The sequence below is a fragment of the Alosa pseudoharengus genome, unplaced genomic scaffold, assembly GCF_046254945.1.
Source record: "Alosa pseudoharengus isolate Yale_2024_CS ecotype anadromous, Long Island Sound unplaced genomic scaffold, YU_APseudo_1.1 YU_APseudo_1.1_scf_10, whole genome shotgun sequence".
NCBI lineage: Eukaryota > Metazoa > Chordata > Actinopteri > Clupeiformes > Clupeidae > Alosa > Alosa pseudoharengus.
Genome location: NW_027468565.1, coordinates 26690773 through 26701110, shown reverse-complemented (window position 1 = coordinate 26701110; position 10338 = coordinate 26690773). Strand labels below are relative to the sequence as shown.

Below are 10338 nucleotides of genomic sequence, written 5' to 3'. Positions count from 1 at the left end.
GCAAGCCATCTGGCTGAGTTGCTATGGGAGACATCGGAAGAGTCCTCCCTGGAAGCGTGGAGTTGTTGTCAGCGGGCTACACTGGGATATTTGTTTCGTCTTTTTGTTGCCGATCATATGACTTGGACAAGGTAGTGAGATATTTTGGGTCTATATCAATACACAGTGTAATTACTAGTGTACAAAGATGTATCCGTTTATAGTACCTCCATTCGAGGCGAAATCTAACGTTAGCCAAGCTGGGGCACGCTTAGCCATCATATCTAACGTTAGCTAACTAATTAGCCAGCCAGCAAACATCATCAGCTGCTGCTGCAGCAGGTAACGGTGACTTTTCTTACTGTTTGAAGCTGTGATTACTTTGTTGTTTTGCTCAAAGAAATGCAACGTAATGCTTTGTTAGAGTAAATGTTAAATTATGCCCACGATATATGTTTGATAACTTCTCTCTCTCTCAAGATATCCAGGGGGTGTCTCCACAATAATAACTTAGCCAATTTTTTAAGTTGATCCAAAGATACCGTCTCTGGTTGATCCATTTTCAAATCAGTGTCTGTGTTAGCTAACATCACTGACCACGTGTATACCAGTGAACGAGTTACTTCAAATATTTCACTGTCAATATTTGCCATGATCATGTGTGGTCATATTTTTCTAGCGTTGACCTCTGTCGCTTGTTTTGACTTGAAGGCAACGTTGTTGAACAGGTGCTAGGTAGCTAGTTAATCCCTCAGTCGCCATGTGCGTACTAATACCGTTCCAACGGTCATTTGGAGTCACCAGGTGGCATGGTAATGGCCTTGCCAAACGTATATTTCAACTGGAACACAAAGACTGATGACATTCAAGTCTACCACTCACAAGTCCACCACAACACGTACCATCTGATTTTACCAAAGTGGTGTTGATAAGAGAAATACAGTTTGCCAGTAAGATTAAGTGCAGATTGAAGAAGTCTCCCCTCCTCACTCAGTGAAATTAAACTTTAATCCCCGCTCCTCCTGCTGACCTCCGCTCGCCCGTGTAACAGCCTAATTAGCGCAAAACACCTTGAGTAACACTGGGCCAGGTCCAGGTGTGTTGAACAATAATTACCTCACCGTCTTAGCCAGGACTCCCGCAGTCTGTTCGGACGGGGGCCAGTCAGTGTGCCAGTAGACCAGGTGCTGAATGGAGCACACTGACACGGAAGGAAAGAGAGACGAGATAATCAAGTACACATGGGTATTGGATAGGTGTTGTGGTGACCGTGACTGACTTCTACGCTGTTTAATTGAGATTCTTTGAAATTAATTGAATGTTTTGAGCATTGCTTCAGCTTTATTATTCTGTTTCCCTCTACAGGTTTTGATAGTGTTTTGAAATCTGTCAGAAGACTGACATTTAACACAACACCAGTGAGGATATGTGTGTACTCAGACACCCAGTAATGGGGAAATTCTGGAAATCGGCTATTTTATGAACTCATCCATGATCAGCATGGACAAGACCAAGGCAAAATATTGAAATACTGAAACTGCATCTACTGTACATATATGGACATCTACTGTACATATATGGACTTGCACCAATTTTGAAGTCTAAGACCACGTTGAACTTCACCAAGTTGTCCATCCATCACTTGGATTTGGGTTTCAGTGACACGGTTTGTGACGATTCCTTAACATAACTTGGGATTGTGACGGCATGTAGCTACCGTTGACCACACTGGACTGCTCTGGAAGAGGATAGCCCTAGGGACGCTGAGCCAAGCTCTGTAGCCCCAACCAGCACATCCTTGGGTGGGCCAGAGGGCCCAGCACGGCCCCTGAGATGCTCCAGACCAACAACTACTCGCTGGTGCTGCTGATCCAGCTGGCCCTGCTGACCTATGACCTGTTCGTGAACTCCTTCAGCGAGCTGCTGAGAGCCGCGCCAGTCGTCCAGCTCGTGCTCTTCATGTGAGTGGGTTATTTATTTTGAATTCTTATTTTACCTTTTAATGTTTATTTTTATTTCACCTGTAACATTTTACATTTCCAGGAAAAATCACTCATCTCGAGATTTGCATCTCTTTTGCAAGTGAGCAAACCAAAAGACAATAGACAACATTGACACACCTGACAAGAAAAGCAAAAACTGTTCTCTAAACAGAAGAGAGGGAGGGAGAGATGGAGAGAGGCAGGGAAGGAGGGATGAAGAGAAGGAGAGAAGAAGAGAGGAAGAGATAGGGATGAAGAGAAGGAGAGAGGAAGAGGAGGAGGGAGGAAGAGATGGAGAGAGGCAGGGCAGAACTAAAAGATTGCAGAGATTCTAAACAGCTATGGCTGGCTCTGGGTGGACCTTGATTGCTATTCTGTTTACTATTCTGCACGCATGATGTACTGTGTGTTCAGACTCTGGCTGTATAGTACAGCGGTTAAGCCCTCAAATCAAGGGGAATTGTGCACTTTTTGAAAGAAACATGAAACTTCTACCATAGTTAGGTTATACCATAAGGTTTATTTTCAGATTGGGAGGGAAGTCAAATTTGACCTCTGAGGCCCGGGAGAGGTCAAATCCAAGATGGCCACCAATAATATTCAAAAGTTGTCCCTGTATTATTCAGTTATTAGTTGTTATTTCATGAGATGTGTGGCTAATTTCATTTCTTCACAGCACAGAATTATCCACAGGTGACCCCCCTAGACCATTTTCGCAGACCACCTGCCATACCACCGCAACCCTGCTTTAGAGTTGTTGCTACAGGCCACAGAACGCACAATGTAGAGAGCACTTCAATCGACATATTCTAACAGGTAAGCATATTGACTATGAACAAACAATATTATTACATAATTACATAATATTATTCATGTTGCAAATTAATTTAACCATAGCCAGGAAGGAGTTTTCCTTGGTAGTTAGCTTTTGAGGTAAACATCATGGACATTGATCAAAATAATTATCCTAGCTAAACTAGAAGACAGTCTGGAACATTTATGTGAGCTGAAGCTAGTTTAATGATTGAACAGAGTATATTGTAGATACATGACAGCTTGGTAATGTGAAATTTGTTATGGCTGAAATAGGTAATGTTAACAGAGTAGCCTAGTTAAAAAGCCGGTCAACCGGGCTTGAACACATTTGTAGCTAGCATGTTAATATAAGGCTTTAATTACTGGTGTCTTTAATTACTACTACTTAATTACTTCTTACTGTTAAGACTATCAATTGGCAGGTTTTGTGGTGGACTGATGCTCAATGTTTGTACCATCAAGTACCATGTTGATGAAGGCCAAGAGAGATGGTGGCACAGCCCTCTGCTGGCAGTTTTCTTTGAATGACCCATCAAAAGAGAAAGATGAATTAAGGATCTCTTTGCGCACTACTTGTGCTGCTCGCATTAAGTGCATGGCATCACTGTCAGTTTGACAGGCTATCATGAGAGCTGGTCCAATGTCCTTCTCAAAACTCAGGAGTGTGTCTCTTCCGCGTGAATGTGCCCTCAGATGTGGAAGCTCAGAAAGCAGTCGTTCTTTCAGTCTGGTGGTGCCAGCAGAGGGCTGTGCCACCATCTCTCTTGGCCTTCATCAACATGGTACTTGATGGTACAAACATTGAGCATCAGTCCACCACAAAACCTGCCAATTGATAGTCTTAACAGTAAGAAGTAATTAAGTAGTAATTAAAGACACAGCCTTATATTAACATGCTAGCTACAAATGTGTTCAAGCCCGGTTGACCGGCTATTTAAAGGGACACCAGACAAGCCTGCTGCTTTTCCTCTACGAAACTCCCCCTCGCTCGGTCTGAAGCTCTTTTCCTTTTCTTTTCGTCTTCTGTCAAGGGTTTTCGCTGCTTCTTCGCCGGCTCTGCCATACACACGTTTGCAACAATCTCTAGCGTTTCGTTAGCCTGCCTGCTTCGGTCGGCGGGTAGGATACACTGAACTTGCAAGCGGGATATTCTTCCTACAGGCAATAGGGGCGGGCGAGAGAGTCTTCACTCGCCCTGTAACGAGTCATTTAACCATATACCGACTTACGAAGATGAGTAATTAACACAAAAACGTTGCCTGGTGTCCCTTTAACTAGGTTACTCTGTTAACATTACCTATTTCAGCCATAACAAATTTCACATTACCAAGCTGACATATCTACAATATACTCTGTTCAATCATTAAACTAGCTTCAGCTCACATAAATGTTCCAGACTGTCTTCTAGTTTAGCTAGGATAATTATTTTGATCAATGTCCATGAGTTTTACCTTAAAAGCTAACTACCAAGGAAAACTCCTTCCTGGCTATGGTTAAATTAATTTGCAACATGAATAATATTATGTAATTATGTAATAATATTGTTTGTTCATAGTCAATCTGTTTACCTGTTAGAATATGTCGGTTGAAGTGCTCTCTACATTGTGCGTACTGTGGCCTGTAGCAACAACTCTAAAGCAGGGTTTTTTCAACCAGCGGTGGTATTGCAGGTGGTCTGTGAAAATGGTCTAGGGGAGTCACCTGTGGATAATTCTGTGCTGTGAAGAAATGAAATTAGCCACAAATCTCATGAAATAACAACTAATAACTGTTTTTAATTTATGTTTTGTTTACCTTGACCTTTACATAAATGCATTTTCTTGAACTCTGGTGGTTTCAAAGTTATCAGATACAGAATGGGCACCCAAAAGTTATTGGGAAATGACACCTTAAGTGTTTTTCTACTGTGTTTGGTCCCAACGTGAGGCACTTTTGAATATTATTGGCGGCCATCTTGGATTTTACCTCTCCCGGGCCTCAGAGGTCAAATTTGACTTCCCTCCCAATCTGAAAATTAACCTCATGGTATAACCTAACTATGGTAGAAGTTTCATGTTTCTTTCAATTTTCATGGTTACCCGCTGTACTAGTAGGGTTGTGAAGATGGGTAATGGCCAACCCATCTGGGCTTCATGTCTTCCCTCACATCTCAGCGTAACTGCAGGACACCATGCTGCTGCCAGTGATGGGGAAACGTCACGAGACAGAGAAGAACGCGTGGAATGAGATGGAGACATGGACTGGGCAGGGTTATGTTAACTTGGAGAGGGGGAGACGAAGAGATAAAGAGGCGAACAGAGTGAAGATTAAAAGAAAGAGTGAAAAATGAGAGAGATGGAGAAGCACAGGAGACAGGTTGACCCTTCTGAGGTCAATATGCTCTGTGGTTTGGCCTCTGTCTCACCACACTGTTCCTCACTGCAGAGATTCTGAAAAGTGAAGAAGTCAGGGCAGTTTCAGAGCTAGAGCCAGTTACCCTTGGTGCCCAAGGCAGATGTAGACTTCTACTTTAATGTAGGCCCTTCACAGTATGGCTCTATAGCAAATCTGGTGGGTTTCTATCTGTATAGCTTTGGACAGAGTTCAGCATTGAAGTGAACTAGGATAATGGATAAATCAGTGTGGTATCACACAGTCTATTACACTGTGTACAGATTTAACTTTATTTATGAACTTGTAGTTATTTACTGTAATTGTTCTGTGTGTGTATGCCAGTCGTGTGTATCCTACTCCTTGCACACTGTGGACATGGGGCCTTATTGTTAAACTTCACATCCACCTTAGGTATGTGGCCATGTACAGTAGTTTTTTTTGTATGCCTTTAAAGAGACAGGACAGTGGAGAATGACAGGAAGCAAGTGGGAGAGAGTCGGGGGTGGGATCCAGAAAGAACCATGAGGCGGGAATCGAACACGGGTCGCGGCGTCTCGCCATAGCTGGGGCCCATTGTACAGTAGGTTGCTATAATATGGACTTGCCAAAGGGCTGTCTGGGGATTCTTTTAATTCAACTAATCAGAAATGAGTACATTTCCATACTGTAATGACAACTTATGCCAAGAACACCTTGTGTGTGTGGCAGTGTTCAAAATCCATGACTTCCAAACAGAATTACTGTGTTTCTATCTCTCTGCCTCTCTGTAGAATCCAGGATATCGCCATCCTGTTGTTTTTTATTACCGGTATATATATATATTTGGGGGGGGGGGGGTGGGCTTTTGTCTTCATATCGATAGGACAATGGAGAGAGACAGGAAGCAGGTGGGCGAGAGAGATGGGGTGAGATCAGGAAATGACCGCAGGCCAGAATCGAACCTGGGTCCCCGTGGGCTCTGAGACCCACGTGTGGGTTGGTCAGCCATCAACCATCCTGTTTTAACGAGATCATCACCAGGATTAATGTGTTTGTTTATTTCTCTCTGTCCCGCTATCTGTCCGTAGTATTCAGGACATCGCCATCCTGTTTAACGTGATCATCATCCTGTTGATGATGTTCAACACGTACGTGTTCCAGGTGGGGCTGGTGTCCCTGCTGCTGGAGCGCTTCAGAGCGCTGCTAATGCTGTCTGCACTCTACCTCACACTCAGCATTTGCCTCCACTGCTGGATGATGGTGAGACACACACACGACACACACACACACACACACACACACACACACACACTGCTAATGCTGTCTGCACTCTACCTCACACTCAGCATTTGCCTCCACTGCTGGATGATGGTGAGACACACACACGACACACACACACACACACACACACACACACACACACACACACACACACACACACACACTGCTAATGCTGTCTGCACTCTACCTCACACTCAGCATTTGCCTCCACTGCTGGATGATGGTGAGACACACACACGACACACACACACACACACACACACACACACACACACACACACACACACTGCTAATGCTGTCTGCACTCTACCTCACACTTAGCATTTGCCTCCACTGCTGGATGATGGTGAGACACACACACGACACACACACACACACACACACACACACACACACACACACACACACTGCTAATGCTGTCTGCACTCTACCTCACACTCAGCATTTGCCTCCACTGATGGATGATGGTGAGACACACACACGACACACACACACACACACACACACACACACATACATACACACACACACACACACACACACACACACACACACACACACACACACACACACACATACACATACACACACACATGCTGTCTGCCCCTCTGACCTCATACTCAGTAACTGCCTCCACTGCTGGATGATGGTGAGACACACACACACACACACACACATAAGATCTCCAGGCCTTTAAAGCCGCAAGACACAAAAGGTAGGCTATTTACAACGGTAAAATATAAATATATTGCGAATCTAGGGGTAGCTCCACAGTCGCCGAAAATAACCTGCATAGTGTACCTTTAAAGCTGAAAATAAATTATATAGTAGTATAATGTGGTTATAATGTGTGTGTGTGTGTGTAAATTGGTGTTTTTGTCTCCGGTAATGTGGTTATAATGTGTGTGTGTAAATTGGTGTTCTTGCCTGAAGTAATGTGGTTATAATGTGTGTGTGTGTAAATTGGTGTTTTTGCCTGCGCTAATGTGGTTATAATGTGTGTGTGTAAATTGGTGTTGTTGCCTGTGGTAATGTGGTTATAATGTGTGTGTGTGTGTGTGTGTGTGTGTGTGTGTGTGTGTGTGTGTGTGTAAATTGGTGTTCTTGCCTGTGCTAATGTGTGTGTGTGTGTGTGTAAATTGGTGTTCTTGCCTGCGCTAATGTGTGTGTGTAAATTGATGTTCTTGCCTGCGCTAATGTGGTTATTATGTGTGTGTGTGTGTGTGTGTGTGTGTGTATGTGTGTGTGTGTGTGTGTGTGTGTGTGTAAATTGGTGTTCTTGCCTGCAGTAATGTGGTTATAATGTGTGTGTGTAAATTGGTGTTCTTGCCTGCAGTTATGTGGTTATAATGTGTGTGTGTGTGTAAATTGGCGCAGCAGGTGTGTGTGTGTGTATAGGCTACAGGTGTCTGATGATGTCACTCTCTGGCCCGGTGTAGAACCTCAGGTGGATGGAGTCCAACCGCTTTGTGTGGACGGATGGCCTCCAAGTGCTCTTCGTCTTCCAGCGACTCGGTAAACAAGCTCCCCCTGAGCTCAGCTTTGTAGAAACCCTCTTACAGACAGTAAAAACAGACACACAGATTTATCCTATAGTATAGTCATGTTTTTTTTTTCACTTTCTGTGCACAAGCATAGATCTTAAGGTGCCAAAGGTGTTCAGACAGCACTAATTCAAATGGACTGCTTTTATGCTTTTGATTTTTAATATGTATGACAAAGACTAGATTACCATGTGTAAGATAAAAATAGAAGCCTCTGAAGTTCGACTACAAACAAGGACCCAAAGCTGAATCTTTGCCTAATATGATAATATTTAATATTCAGTATTGCAGGTCTACCTATGTGCATGTAATGTACATGTCGGTTATTCCCAATATCCCTTCATTTACGTGTTGAAATCTAAAATCTTCTAACGTGAAATCTAATCTTCTACGTGTTGAAATCTAAAATCTTCTTATTGGAAATATGTCACTTTTTTCAGCCTTTCTGAGTTTGCGGGTGTGCTAATATCTGGATCTACTTATATGGGCAAAGATGGCATCTTTTGAGTCCTTTTTGTAGGCAAACTTTAGAGATCTGTGAGCTGATGCATATATTCCCTTTTGATTTGTGTGTGTTGTATTTCCAGCTTCAGTGCTGTACTACTACTTCTACAAGCGCACCACGGAGTACCTCGGGGACCCACGGCTATACGAAGACTCGCCCTGGCTGCGTGACGCCTTCGCACGCGCCCGCCAATGAGCCCAGCTGTGGCCAGCACAGTCCAGCACGCACCACCACCACACGCAGATACAACAGGGAGGGACTTCTGAACTCGGATGGTGCAGTGTTACAGAGCCAAGATGGAGGACATGGACATCTGAAGAGGTGGGCGGACAATGCAGCTCTGTGAAACCTTTCCAGAAGGAAGTTAGGAGTCAGCTCAGCTCCAGGTCCTAGTGGGGATGCTGGAATGTTAGGAGTCGCCACAGAGATGACGGAGGAAGCTTCCTGTTGAGGTTTGGGAGTTGTAGTACAACAGTAGTGCAAAAAAGGTGGAATTGAAGCCCAGACTGGGGAACACTGTGTGGCTCTGCACTCAACACTGCAACAAAGTAGACATCACCGCTCAACCATGAACTAAGACTGATAGTCTAGCTTTTACATTTTTTATTCACTTAGAGTCTGCTTATAATATGTTGGCACATTCATCACAAAGAGACAGAAGCTTGTAAATCAAGAACATTCTTTATATGGACACAAGCAGATTTGTCTTTTGGATTATTATCTTTGTCTGAACTGAAGAATGTTATAGCTGACGGATTCTGTTGCCTATGAATGTTACTGATTAGTAGAGGGTATGGTACCTTGTTTTAAGCTGATGTTTTTGGATAAAAGTGCAAAGCAAGCCACTGAAACGGCTAGATTAGAGGACATGCGTCCGCTGGGATGGGTGATGCATAGGTCATGTGAGACCAGATGGAAGCTCAGTAGATTTGTGTTTATCGTTTTTTTGTGCCACTTTTTTAATTGTTATTTTTTGTGCCACTTTAATTTTAATCTGTAGTAGTTCACTCTGGCATATTATTATTTTTTTGTATTCCCGTGGAAAACGAACACAGCTCCCACTACGAGCAAGGCTGATGTGTTATCTGCCTCACGATCATTAGTCACCCAGAAATCAGCTCGACAGCATTCGGCCCGCAGCCAGGATTTACTCAAAGTGCCTCAGCTGACTGCCACTGGCTCAGTACGTACAACACTACCCAGGGAAGAGTGTTCCATGCTTCCATTGTGCACAGGAGAACACATAACCGTGCTTGGCCTCCAGAACTCTAGGAGGTCATAAATAAATCAGTAAAGATGTACACGCATCATTCCTGCTCTTGAGTGGGTGTAGGTGTGCACACACTAGTTTTGAGGCGGTTGGCTGGTGCTCACCTTGGCAGCGTAGTGTCTCGGTTTTCATAATTCAGTGTTTTTTTTTTTTGTGCTCTGACGTCATGTGCCTGCCTCAACGTGTCCAAATAAATGTTGTCTTGTGGTCATGGGTCTGTTGCTGTATACTGTGTGTTTAATTCTTTGCTATTTTGGGGTGGTGACTGCCTGTGATGTGACAACCGCTTACATCATCTGTGTCTGAAATTAGCCCAATATCACAGTTCTTCCCCCTAGTGAGCACTTACATCATCTGAATATCACAGTGAGAACACTACTGTTGAAGAGCTCTATGTCTCAGATGCCTGGTGTGTTAGTCCTGCAGGTGTGTGTCATCCAATGGACACTGCCTTCTGATCACGTAGGGGTCATGGTTTTTCCCTTCCCCGGCGTGACTTCTTAGTCATGGCCTCGGCCAGTCCACTCTCTCAGACTGCTATTCTTAACTCAAACATTAATCTGGGATTGGGACTTAGAGCTCCACAAACAGAAGACGCACTAGAAATAG

The 10338-nt window shown here is 43.8% G+C and overlaps 1 protein-coding gene across 4 annotated transcripts; it reads left to right on the top strand.

Annotated features, from left to right (window-relative positions):
* Nucleotides 1–51: 51 nt before the first annotated feature.
* Nucleotides 52–9938, top strand: tmem138 (transmembrane protein 138). 4 transcript variants are annotated; one of them, XM_076301501.1, is made up of 5 exons: nt 52–131; nt 1345–1940; nt 6218–6633; nt 7850–7925; nt 8542–9938. In XM_076301501.1, the coding sequence occupies exons 2-5, from the start codon at nt 1813–1815 to the stop codon at nt 8627–8629; spliced, it is 708 nt and encodes a 235-aa protein (XP_076157616.1). In that variant the 5' UTR covers nt 52–131; nt 1345–1812; the 3' UTR covers nt 8630–9938. The 4 variants fall into 4 exon arrangements, with proteins under 4 accessions (XP_076157616.1, XP_076157633.1, XP_076157608.1 ...); XM_076301518.1 differs by having other exon boundaries at nt 63–321; nt 6218–6389; XM_076301493.1 differs by having other exon boundaries at nt 63–321.
* The last annotated feature ends 400 nt before the right edge of the window (nt 9939–10338 follow it).

Excerpts from the sequence above, each read along its gene's own strand:
- tmem138 (XM_076301501.1), top strand. The coding sequence starts at position 1,813 with ATGCTCCAGACCAACAACTACTCGCTGGTGCTGCTGATCCAGCTGGCC. Across the intron at positions 6,634-7,849 it reads GCCTCCACTGCTGGATGATG|AACCTCAGGTGGATGGAGTC; the intron begins GTGAGACACACA and ends GGCCCGGTGTAG. Across the intron at positions 7,926-8,541 it reads CTTCGTCTTCCAGCGACTCG|CTTCAGTGCTGTACTACTAC; the intron begins GTAAACAAGCTC and ends TTGTATTTCCAG.